Genomic DNA, 13755 nt, shown 5'->3' with positions numbered 1-13755 from the left:
CACAGAGAAGAAAAAGGTATGTATCTTCTTGTCTAACTCCAGGGTAGATAGCAAATAAGCTAATTTCCCAAAATGTTGGTGTTTTCCTTTAAATAGAAAATATACCTATGAACTCAGAACATTCCTCTGGGTGCTCTCAGTGTCACCTATAACATATTTCCCAATTCATTGTCTATGGAGCAGCTTTGGTACATCCAGACCAAAGAGGCCAGGCGCTGAGCAAATCATAACACAAACAAAACAAACAGCTTGCACACATGCAGGGCTCCAATGTCAATGTCAATTTATTGCACCAAGGTGACGCTTCGAGCGCAACTGCTCTTCATCAGACTCAAGTGTCGGTCTGATGAAGAGCGGTTGCACTCAAAAACTAAAACTGTATGTGTTCGAGCTGTTTATTTGTTTATTTTTAAATCATAAGAAAGCATGCAAGTTGTATATGGAGTAGCTCAGTGTGTAGCTATAAATAGATAAATCGATAAATCAATAAATATAGATATCAGACGTAGCTTGTGACAGGCAGACAATATGATTGGCTGAGCCCGGTGATGTCAATATTCACGAGAGCACACCTGATGATGTCTCTCACCTACAAGAGCAGTCTTTGCGACCTGTGACTGACAATAGACCGTTCATATGTGTCACAATTGTCCTGCCCAAATAAGGGAGGGCAGCATGGGAACATGAATGGGTTATTAAACTAGCTATGTTAAACTAAACTATATTAAACTAAGCTACTATTAGTACTAAATGTATGGAAAGTGATATATATATATATAGTCTACTGTCTGTTGTTTGAAGTACATAGTACTAAATGTATGGAGAGTAATACAAAATGGCATCCAATGTAATAAAAAAAGTCAACCAACGAACTCGTTTCTTGTACCGGATCTCCTCACTGGTAAACAAGAATACCCTGAAGACTCTAGCAGGAGCACTCATTCAAGGGTACTACGACTATGCTTGCACCTCATGGTACCAAAGCACCTCAAAGGCGCTAAAAACAAAATTACAAACATCTCAAAACAAACTGGTCAGACTACTGCTTGACCTTACTCCTAGAACCCACCTCACCCCTGCCCACTTTGACAACCTAGGATGGCTTAGAGTAGACGACAGAGTACAGCAACTTGCAATGGGCCTGGTCTACAAGATACACTACACGACCAAGGTACCCATGTACATGACTAAATACTTCCCAAAGGTCAGTGAATACCACGATCACAACACCAGAGGGAGCTCCACAAATCATGTTAAACCCAGATTCGGCTCAAACAAGGGACTAAACACGTTTCGCAATTATGCCACATCAATGTGGAACGCCCTACCCAAAGCTGTAAAGGAATGTGAATCACTACCCACTTTCAAAAACTCTCTCAAAAAACACCTAAGGGAGACTGCAACTCGAAACTGGCCCCTGTAAATGTCCGAGCACAACCCCCGCCAATGTACAGTAAATTACCAAGTATGGTCTTGTCAATAATCCAATGTACAGTGTTGTTTGTACAGTTGTACAGTGTCCCCCACCCACCCCTCCTACCCAACCCCCCCCCCCCCCCTCCTACCCCCCCCCCCCCCCCCCCCCCCAACCACCTCCAATGTACAGTCCCACCCCCACCTACCCAATCCAATGTACAGTTTCTACGCCTAATGTATATACTCTTTTCTTTCTGGACTCTTTTTGTATCACAAATACAGTACTGTAATTGCAAATCTGGTATGTCATAAATGTATAGATGTAGCAGTACTGTCTATCTGTATGTCATGTATGTCATATATGTTACGATGAATTGGAAATGGGGGACCCTGGTGGAAACAAGACGAAAGTCTTTCTCTGGTCTGCATCCCCTTAACAATTGTATGTATTGAGCTGTACTGCACTGTACCCATTCTGCAATCTGTTAATAAAGTTTTCATTCATTCATTCATTCATTCAATACTAATAGTCTACTCTACTGTCTATTGTTTGATGTACTATACATAGTACTAAATGTATGGGGAGTGATATGTATAGTCTGCTGTCTTTGTGGTACGGGTGCTGTATACTGTACTTAAGGTCCTGTTGTCATTGTACTACATGCATCTATTGTACTGTGTTCTGTATGTGAGGTCATGTTGTCATTGTACCACATGCATCTATTGTACTGTGTTCTTTTATTTTTATTTATTTTCTTTTAAACTTTGTTTATTGGAGTTTTTCATTGCAATATGAAATGAGCATAAGGTCAAACTGTACACATATATGCCAGACGTATTGCACATATCTAAGTAGTCAAAATATAGGTCTGTTGAATGTAAACAATATACATATTGCACAAAGCTACGTATAAGTAGTCAAAGTATAGGTCTGTTGAATATAGACTACAGTGAGTACACCACAAAATAAATATATAGATATTGTTTTGGACATACAGTCAATTGAACAGATATATTGATATTGAATTGAACAGATATAATTGTACTGTGTTCTGTATGTGAGGTTGTGTTGTCATTGTACCATGTGTGTCTGTTAGGGGTGTAACGGTACACAAAAACGTAAGGTTATTCTATAACCCTAGTTATATGAGTATAGCGAGCGCTCTGCTCTTAGTGGAACTATCCCTTTATCCAATCTAATAATGAATAATTTTCTCCACATGCACACACCCATCCGCCTGGCCACAGCCACATCCACTCCTCCCCAAGCTAAGCGGGGTCGTGGCCATACTAACAGCTCCTTCCCAAGTCTTTCACCACCGAAGGCGAAAACCACGGGGTCCTCAGTGAGTCAGAGCAGAGCGCTCGCTATTAGGGATGTCCCGATCCGATCACGTGATCGGAATCGGCGTCGATCACGTGCTTTTCAGAGTATCGGGGATCGGGAAAAAATAATAATAAAAATCGGCAGTCAAAAAAAGAAAAATTTTATTCAACAAACATGACCATGTCCACGTCTTAAACTCATACGGAGGCCTTAGTTTTGGTTTTAAATTACATATAATATATCATCATTAATGTATTTATTGTCACACAGAGCAGAATAATTATCCACAACAAACACATTCCCCTTTAATTTTCACCGTTGCAACAAACATTCCCTTTAATTTAGACGCTACACGCTACACGCGACCACATTGAATTGATCACAACAACAACACGTCGCTCCCGAAACACGGTTAATATCCACTGACTTGAGCAGCTAGACTTAATGTCAGAGGTTTGGAACTAAGCATTTTAAAATATAAAGTCAAGCCAGTTGCAATGTTTGCAAGGAGGAGATTCCGCGTGGAGGAAAAACTCATGAAGCAGCAGGCTGGAGGCGAAGTTTTCAAACTAACTTTTCAACTGGATTATCGTCGCCGTTTCAGACCAGAATGGACCATTACGTAAGTCGAACACTGAATGTATACTAATGTGCAAACATATATTGAAACTTTTAATATTTCTCATATGAAGCAGAATCACATTTCTCAGGGTGAATGTAATAACAAAAGCCTCCGCTCTCGCGCCCCGGACTATTATACTAGGCAACTATTATACTGGGCTTGTCTTGCTCTGCCAGTTTCTGACAAAAATGCGTCAAAATTGATTACTAATGTGAAAGATCGGATCGGAAACGATCGGATCGATAGATATTTAAAATCACATGCTCGGGATCGGATCGGAAGCAAAAAAAGGCGATCGGGACATCCCTACTCGCTATACTCATATAACTAGGGTTATAGAATAACCTTACGTTATAGATCGTATAGCTTACGCTCTGCTCTTAGTGGAACACAGGAGCTGAGCAGAGCGGAAGCTCGACAGATGTACCCACTGAGGCCCCCCACAACCATCAGAACCGGGGTGGACCCGAGCCCCCTGGACCCCCCTAGAGGAGGACGGTAGGGAATCGGATCAGACTGTGCGAAGAGGGTTTAGCACCTCAAAACGCACAGGGTGAGCAGACCGTGGGACTTACCTTCACTCAGAAGGACCCGCGACCACTCAGGCGCGCATCCCACATGCCACCAGGGAACGGACGGGAAGCAAAACACCTCCGTCACAGCCCCCAACATCACAGGGTCGAAGGTCAAGAAATTCAACCCCGTGGCAAGGCCGTAGCAGCGGAGCGCGGAGGAGGTCCCAGCCCTAGGACAACCTGAGAGCCAGGACTCGCTTACGACGAGAGCGAGCCGAGGCGAAGAGTCTGCAACGCAAATCTTCGGCCACCAGATGAACTGTCGGCCTGCCGGCCGACTGTCCCCTGGCGGGGGAACCAGGGCCCACCTCACAGGAGATGGGGGCTCAACGGCCCCTCGGCGAAGCACACTCTCCTCCGGGCGCCGCCCAGGCGCACCCGGCTGCCACGACCGTGGAACCAGAGACGTCCCACGGCGCACGGAGGACGCCGCAATAGTGAAGCGCTGGTGGAGGGTAGCGTTGTAACCGTCTAGACCCTCCGACGGTGAAGACATTATCTCTTTGTTTTTTCGGAAATTTGCGAGAGAGAAAAAACAATACAATGTCAACGTAGCTCCTTTCCAACAACTATTTTGGCACTAAACTTAAAGTGGTGTGTTACAGACACTTTCGGTGGTGAAAATAGGGAAGGAGCTGATGGTGTGGCCACGCCCCCGCTTATGTAGAGGAGCAGATGTGGCTGTGGCCAGGCGGATGGGTGTGTGCATGTGGAGAAAATTATTCATTATTAGATTGGATAAAGGAATAGTTCCACTAAGAGCAGAGCGTAAGCTATACGATCTATAACCACGGCACGGTACGTACCTCGGTTTTGAAGTCACGGTTCGGTACGGGTTTTCGCTACAGTGGGGGGAAAGTTTGGCTTTCCATGTTCCACTCAGGGGTGATGTAGTGTGCAGTAACTAATTGTACTTGTGTAGGGCTGTCAACGAATATTCTATATTGAAATGAATAATCGACTTGTAAAAAATAAAATAATAATAATAATATTATATTAGATTGTGAAAAAAACAGCCCCCGGTGGGCGGTCTTTAGTGGTTAACATACCGTTCGGTACACTACACAGCCGTTTGGTACGGTACGGTACACACTGAAACGGTTCGGTATGGATACGGGTACCTTTACACCCCTAGTGTCTGTTGTTCTGTGTTCTGTATGTGAGTCATGTTGTCATCATTGTACCACGTGTGTCTGTTGTCCCGTGTTCTGTATGTGAGTCCTGTTGTCATCGTACCGCGTGTGTCTGTTGTTCTGTGTTCTGTATGTGAGTCATGTTGTCATCATTGTACCGCGTGCGTCTGTTGTTCTGTGTTCTGTATGTGAGTCATGTTGTCATCATTGTACCGCGTGCGTCTGTTGTCCCGTGTTCTGTATGTGAGTCATGTTGTCATCGTACCACGCGTGTCTGTTGTCCTGTGGAACTCGGTAAGCTGTTGACCACTGTGACCAAAACAAATCCCTGGACATTATTTATATCCGGTAATAAATAAAGTGTGTGTCTCCTCCAGCAGGACAGCGAGGGGCTGGTCTTCCACTACTGGGCGCTGTTCGACGGGCACGCCGGCTCGGGGGCGGCGGTGGTGGCGTCCCGACTGCTCCAGCACCACATCGTGGCCCAGCTCCAGGCCGTCCTGGAGGTCCTGCGTGACGCCGCCACGTTGCCGGCCCCCACCGTGCTGGAAGAGGAGGCCGACCAGCAGCCGCGCCACGCCCCGGGGGGCCCCAGCGCACCCTCACCAGGCCCTTCTCCGCCTTCACGGAGAAGAAGGTGCTGCACGAGAGCCTGGTGGTGGGGGCCGTGGAGAACGCCTTCAAAGAGATGGTGAGAGAGAGAGAGATGGTGAGAGAGAGAGAGATGGTGAGAGAGAGAGAGAGAGAGAGAGAGAGAGAGAGAGAGAGAGAGAGTGTCCTATATGGTCTATACTGTGTGTGTGTGTGTGTGTGTGTGTGTGTGTGTGTGTGTGTGTGTGTGTGTGTGTGTGTGTGTGTGTGTGTGTGTGTGTGTGTGTGTGTGTGTGTGTGTGTGTGTGTGTGTGTGTGTGTGTGTGTGTGTGTGTGTGTGTGTGTGTGTGTGTGTGTGTGTGTGTGTGTGTGTGTGTGTGTGTGTGTTTGTTTGTTTGTTTGTTTGTTTGTTTGTTTGTTTGTTTCCCGGGACAAGTATATCAAATACCAACCACTGCTCTATGTGATGGCCGGCCTTGGGTATACACAGGTGTAGATATAGTGTACTTATATTCGGAAGTCTTGGCCATGTATATAAATGCACCATGATGAGCGGTCTGAGAATTGCTGCAATGTCTTAAGAGAAAAGCCAGCCAAATATTGCTCTGTCTCAGCTATTATTGGCAGCGTAGCCGCGTGGAGAAGGAGGTGCTATATTCAGTGCTGCTTGGCCCCCCCGATAGATTTCAATAAGAACCTATAGTCTAATTCAGTAAACTGATAAACTGATTTAATTCAATAAGACTAATATGATTCACTGATTGAAAAATAGGTGCCATAATAAACAAGGCAACGTTAAAGATTCCACCTTCGTGGTGTCTTCAGGGGCCATGTGTCTCTCTGCGTCCCTGCAGCTCTGCCACACTGTTATCTGATCACGTCCCCTCCGGCAGCAGCCCGTCTGCATTATTCATCTCCAACAAGCACTTGTTTACTGACATGAGGTGAGATCTCTCACCACAACACCTGCCGTAGGGTTTCCCCATCATCGATCCACTCCTCTGTCCTGTTACATCAATGTACACTTGTATCTCGTATCCACCCACCGGCACCCACTTGTGAAAATAAGGAGATGTGTTTTTTTCTTTTTTCGTTAGAATGATTTCTGTGTTTAAAGATCCCCTCCAGATGTATTTTAAATGCTTACAAATGGCTTATATTCTTATATAAGGCATTGTCAATACGTACTCAACTGCCTGTGTGTATGCTGAAGCTAAAGGTGTCAAGTTACCACATATTGGACCATGATAGGCTCAACCTATTAGTGACATCACACATGCAACTCAGATTTCAGGGAAGTACAGAGAGGCTCTCTCTCTCTCTCTCTCTCTCTCTCTCTCTCTCTCTCTCTCTCTCTCTATCCAGGGAAATAATGTGAAAAGGGGCGCTCTGGTGTCAAGTTCTCCACAGATAACCGCATAGTCAAAGTTATGCCTCCAAGAGGAGTTAACCATAAAGAAAATTCGTTTTGAGTGGCGGGGATCTTTAAAATCTGTTGGAAAAATATGTGAATTTCATCAAATTCAAACTTGAAAAATGAAGGACTCCCAAGTTCTGATGGATTGTTGGCAGCTGTGCGTGGAGAATGAGATGACAGAGTTGGATATGGCAGAGCGGTAATAAATACCAGCTGTGGGCTGGTATTACATCTATAGTATCCTCAATCTATATATATTAGCATTTAAAACATAAAACATGAAATCCAGGCCACTTATTTGTCAAACAATCACCCCAAAGTAGTTTTTAAATGGTCCAACCTGTCAAAACATCAACTGAGGTTTCTTTTACAAATTGAACCATTTCAACAACTTTAGTTCCTCTCACTCACTATCTATGTTCATTTGGCTGGCTGTGATATGTAGCTAGCATGGCGTTACATATACAGCTGTGATATGTAGCTAGCATGGCGTTACATATACAGCTGTGATATGTAGCTAGCATGTCGTTACATATACAGCTGTGATATGTAGCTAGCATGGCGTTACATATACAGCTGTGATATGTAGCTGGCATGGCGTTACATATACAGCTGTGATATGTAGCTAGCATGGCGTTACATATACAGCTGTGATATGTAGCTAGCATGGCGTTACATATAGAGCTGTGATATGTAGCTAGCATGGCGTTTCATATACAGCTGTGATATGTAGCTGGCATGGCGTTACATATACAGCTGTGATATGTAGCTAGCATGGCGTTACATATACAGCTGTGATATGTAGCTAGCATGGCGTTACATATACAGCTGTGATATGTAGCTAGCATGGCGTTACATATACAGCTGTGATATGTAGCTAGCATGGCGTTACATATACAGCTGTGATATGTAGCTAGCATGGCGTTACATATAGAGCTGTGATATGTAGCTAGCATGGCGTTACATATACAGCTGTGATGTGTAGCTAGCATGGCGTTACATATACAGCTGTGATATGTAGCTAGCATGGCGTTACATATACAGCTGTGATATGTAGCTAGCATGGCGTTACATATACAGCTGTGATATGTAGCTAGCATGGCGTTACATATAGAGCTGTGATATGTAGCTGGCATGGCGTTACAGCCATTGAACCAGTAAATGTGTAGACTAGGACTATGTGTGTGTACTGTATCTAGGAGGGGTGTGTGCAAATACCTCTCTCTCTCTCTCTCTCTCTCTCTCTCTCTCTCTCTCTCTCTCTCTCTCTCTCTCTCTCTCTCTCTCTCTCTCTCTCTCTCTCTCTCTCTCTCTCTCTCTCAGGATGCCCAGATAGAGAAAGATAAGCAGGTGTATAACATCTCTGGAGGATGTACTGCTTTGACAGTGATGTACCTGCTTGGAAAACTCTACGTGGGGAATGCAGGCGACAGCAGGTGTGTGTGTGCGTATGAGAGTGTGTGTGTGTGTTTTATAATACGTATTGAATTACCTGCTCAATGACCCATCATCTACACTCATTGCACACACATCCACATGCACACACACTCACTTTTAAACAAACACTCACCGTATTAACACTCACTTTAGACACTTAGGCACTACATTCATACTGCATTTGCACCTTACCTTAAAGTTCTGTATTTCACCGTCTGCATTTGTACCTCACTGTTTACTCATTTTTACTCACTGTACTTAGATTGTACTTGGGCTGTACTTTAGATTTTATATTATATATTCCTCTTTTACTTACTTTTGTACTTACTTTTCTTTAGTTTTTTATGTACTGTATGAAGCACACTCTCAGGGGCTCATACAGAACCAAGCATTTCACCGTAAAGTAGGGCCTACATGTGTTTTATTGTGGCAACTATTAAACAAACTTGAAACTTGAAACTTGTAATCATTTGTATTTTACCGGTGTCAGTAATCACTGATAGTGATACTTCAGTCATTTGTGTTTTACCGGTGTCAGTAATCACTGATAGTGATACCTCTGTGGACAGTATTGCCCTATTTGCTACTTGACAATGATGTTGTTGATCACTGGACTCCTTTCTCAGCACAATCCATGCTGTCAAGTCAAGAGTCAAGAGTCAAGAGTCACTTTATTGTCCCATCAGCTGGGACGTTTTTCTTGGGCTTACACCCACACTACAGCCACAGACACATACATACAGACATGACACAACACAACTCTGACTCCAAACAGAGGAGATACACAATGTAAAAGATACAGTAAAGTACCTGCACAGCAGGATGTCTGGCAACACCACATATAGAATAGTATCCCCAAATATCGGTTATCGATAATATAACAACCAAATATCAGTTGTTCGATAATTGCCATTTATCTGGCACTATTTAAAAGTTTAACTGAGATCGGAATAAAGGAGTTTTTTTTTTTTGATCCACTTTTTCTCCCATTTTTCTATATTTTCTCCCATTCCAATTTCGTATCATCCAATTCAACCCTCCCCTGTCACAAACGCTGTTTCTTGCCTCCCACAAGCCGGCTGCAATGTGGAGTAAGTCATACATAGCACAAGTCCCCTCCGGTACTTGAGGTAACAGCAGTCGCATCTTTTCACCTGCGCAGCTCGATCTCTCAGTGGCGAGGAGTAACACGTGGGAGGCTCACGCTGCCCCCGACACTTCCTGATTCTACTGCGCAGGCGCACCAACCGACCTGTAGGAGTCGCTGTCCACAACGCTTGATCCCCACCCATCAGTTTCCCACCCCCTAATACGGCCAATGTGTATTAGTATGAACGACCAGCTAAACTGAAAGCAAATGTGGAGCGCTGGGCTCGAACTGACGAGCCCAGCGTCTCCAGCATTTTGTGGCGAGTGCCTTGCCCACTACACCACGTAGCCGCCTGGAATAAAGGAGTTTTTAAACCTATTTTAGTCTCGAGCGTGGAACTCTAAACCTCCTCCCAGAGGGCAGTAGCTCATACTCGGCATGTAAGATGTGGGAGGAGGGGTCCGAGACAATTCTATTGGCTTGCCTTAGAGTAGCCTGTTCAGTTGGTTAGTTAGCCACAAGCCAATGCAAGGTCAATAGGGTCGAGCTCCTGCCTGTAGAAGCTGACTGAGGCTCACCGAAATTTAAGTCAGCTTGTATGGACATAAGAAAGGAGTCTACTGGTCGTCATTATAAGTTAAGCTATGCGTCACAACTATCCCTTTTGACCGTCGACAACAAAAAACAAAACAAAACACGACAACAAAAACACATGACAGAAAGTTACGTGATTACAGTAACATGTAAAGTTAGAGGGGGACATTTGTTTATTACCGTGACGTGTTACTTTGTTACAAGTACAGGAAAAAGTAATGCGATTACAGTAACACGTAACATGACAGGAAAAAGTAATGCGATTACAGTAACACGTAACATGACAGGAAAAAGTCATGCGATTACAGTAACACGCAACATGACAGGAAAAAGTCATGTGATTACAGTAACACGCAACATGACAGGAAAAAGTAATGCGATTACAGTAACACGCAACATGACAGGAAAAAGTCATGCGATTACAGTAACACGCAACATGACAGGAAAAAGTCATGCGATTACAGTAACACGCAACATAACAGGAAAAAGTCATGCGATTACAGTAACACGTAACATGACAGGAAAAAGTCATGCGATTACAGTAACACGTAACATGACAGGAAAAAGTCATGCGATTACAGTAACACGCAACATGACAGGAAAAAGTTATGCGATTACAGTAACACGCAACATGACAGGAAAAAGTCATGCGATTACAGTAACACGCAACATGACAGGAAAAAGTCATGCGATTACAGTAACACGTAACATGACAGGAAAAAGTCATGCGATTACAGTAACACGCAACATGACAGGAAAAAGTCATGCGATTACAGTAACACGCAACATGACAGGAAAAAGTCATGTGATTACATGTGGCACAACATGTCAAACCAATAGTAAAGAACCTAGGTGTAAAGATCGACCCAGACCTTAAATTTGACAGCCAGATCAAGGCCGTGGTTAAAACAAGTTTTTTCCAGTTGAGGCAGCTGGCCAAAATTAAGCCCATCCTGCACGCCCAGCATTTTGAAGCAGTAATCCATGCATTTGTGACTACCAGGCTGGATTACTGCAATGCACTTTATATAGGGGTGAGTGGATCCTCAGTGGCTCGCCTTCAGATGGTGCAGAACGCCGCTGCCCGTCTTTTAACTGGCACTCGTAAATACGACCACATCTCACCGATTTTATTTTCACTCCACTGGCTCCCAGTGCACTTTAGGATTCATTTTAAAATTCTTTTATTTGCTTTTAAAGCCCTTCATGACCTTGCTCCACCCTACCTCTCTGAGCTGTTGCAGGTCTATACACCTTCTCGCTCTCTCAGGTCAGCTGACCAGCTGCTCCTAGTAGTGCCTACAACTAGGCGTAAGCTCAGGGGGGACCGTGCTTTCTCCGTTGCCGCCCCCAAAATGTGGAATGAGCTGCCACTGCAGATTAGGCAGGCCTCATCACTGCCCCGTTTTAAAGGCCTCCTTAAGACCCACCTCTTCTCTCTGGCTTTCGACACCATGTAGCTTGTTGATTTTATGATCTTATTGTCTTACTGTGTTGTTGTTGTATCGTTTTGTTACTGTTTCCCTTGCTTTTAAATTTTTTTTTTGTAAGTACTCTGATCTATTTAAACTTGTATTGCTGCCTATATTTACCAAATGTTTTTTATCTCTGTTTTGGTACTCTTGTTTTTTTTTTTTTTCTATTTTTAGTGCTGCTAATAGTTTTTAATATGCTCCCCCTGTACAGCACTTTGTGCCCCTGTGGCTGTTAAAGCGCTTTATAAATAAAGTTGGATTGGATTGGATTGGATTACAGTAACATGTTAACCTACAGTACCTGGATTTGTGCTTTAATGAAGTGTATGTTTTGCTCTGCGTGTTTCCCACCACAGGGCCATCATCATAAAGGACAGGGAGGTCGTTCCCGTCTCCACGGAGTTCACACCAGAATCGGAGCGACAGCGACTACAGTTCCTGGTGAGAAAGCAAGAAAGGATGCAAATGAGGTTGTGGTGCAGATACACTCCACTAAAGAGTACACACTAAAGAGCACTGAGAGTACACACTAAAGAGCACTGAGAGTACACACTAAAGAGCACTGAGAGTACACACTAAAGAGCACTGAGAGTACACACTAAAGAGCACTGAGAGTACACACTAAAGAGCACTGAGAGTACACACTAAAGAGCACTGAGAGTACACACTAAAGAGCACTGAGAGTACACACTAAAGAGCACTGAGAGTACACACTAAAGAGCACTGAGAGTACACACTAAAGAGCACTGAGAGTACACACTAAAGAGCACTGAGAGTACACATTAAAGTATACACTAAATATGTACTCGTATCACCCCATGAAATCTCTAAAGAGCACTATGTACTAATTTCACCCATTTAAAATGGCTTCTAGGATGGAGCACCTTGTCCCGTACTTACCTGAAGTACATCCACTTCCTGAACTCATCGAATTGAAAGGGCGTTTATCCAATGTTAGAATGATGTCTTGTATCCAATGTTAGAATGATGTCTTTTATCCAATGTTAGAATGATGTCTTTTATCCAATGTTAGAATGATGTCTTGTATCCAATGTTAGAATGATGTCTTTTATCCAATGTTAGAATGATGTCTTGTATCCAATGTTAGAATGATGTCTTTTATCCAATGTTAGAATGATGTCTTTTATCCAATGTTAGAATTATGTCTTGTATCCAATGTTAGAATGATGTCTTTTATCCAATGTTAGAATGATGTCTTTTATCCAATGTTAGAATGATGTCTTTTATCCAATGTTAGAATGATGTATTTTATCCAATGTTAGAATGATGTCTTTTATCCAATGTTAGAATGATGTCTTTTATCCAATGTTAGAATGATGTCTTTTATCCAATGTTAGAATGATGTCTTTTATCCAATGTTAGAATGATGTCTTGTATCTAATGTGAGGTTTTCTTCTCCTCAGGGCTTCATGCAACCTCAGCTGTTAGGGAACGAGTTCACCCACTTGGAGTTCCCTAGGAGGGTTCAGAGGAAGGAAGTGGGGAAGAGGATGCTCTATCGTGACTTCACAATGAACGGGTGGTCAGTGACACATGCGCGCACACACACACACACACACACACACACACACACACACACACACACACACACACACACACACACACACACACACACACACACACACACACACACACACACTTTGTGTCTCTCTTTGACACTTTCAGCTCGCGGCACCAGCGTGCACACGTACACATATACTATCGATAATCTAGCGTTTATTTGAAAACGATTCATAAATAGGCAGAAAAATTACAACGTTCTAGAATAATACAGTACAGGGCGATTATCATGGAATCTTTTTTTTTCTCGTGAAAACGAGGGCTTTTCAAAATGCTATAAAACGGAAATGAACCGATAAAAAAACAATCCGCTTCGACAATGTTGACTGGAAAATGAGTCATTGATAAGCGACGGGCAGATTAGACACATAGCCATAATTTAAAACATAGATTAGGCGATATTAATGCTAACATTGAAGTGGATGGTGGGCATTCAAGCACTAAATGTGCGCCCCCTGCTGGGCACTGAAAGTGTTAAAACGTCCGAATTCAGTCAG

At 43.5% G+C, this 13755-nt stretch overlaps 1 protein-coding gene across 1 annotated transcript in view; it reads left to right on the top strand.

The window, feature by feature from the left end:
• The window catches only part of LOC311241721 (protein phosphatase 1H-like), a gene marked incomplete at both ends in the record, with an annotated part of 76725 nt that overhangs the window by 45994 nt on the left and 16976 nt on the right, over positions 1-13755 (top strand). Inside the window, 5 exon segments of the mRNA XM_084330603.1 lie at positions 5454-5673; positions 5676-5764; positions 8405-8517; positions 12034-12118; positions 13102-13220. Coding sequence (XP_084186729.1) covers positions 5454-5673; positions 5676-5764; positions 8405-8517; positions 12034-12118; positions 13102-13220 — 626 coding nt within the window.

This window comes from Notolepis coatsorum, assembly GCF_963971535.1.
Source record: "Notolepis coatsorum genome assembly, chromosome: 15".
Classification (NCBI taxonomy): Eukaryota; Metazoa; Chordata; class Actinopteri; order Aulopiformes; family Paralepididae; genus Notolepis; species Notolepis coatsorum.
This window is presented reverse-complemented; position numbering and strand designations above follow the sequence as displayed.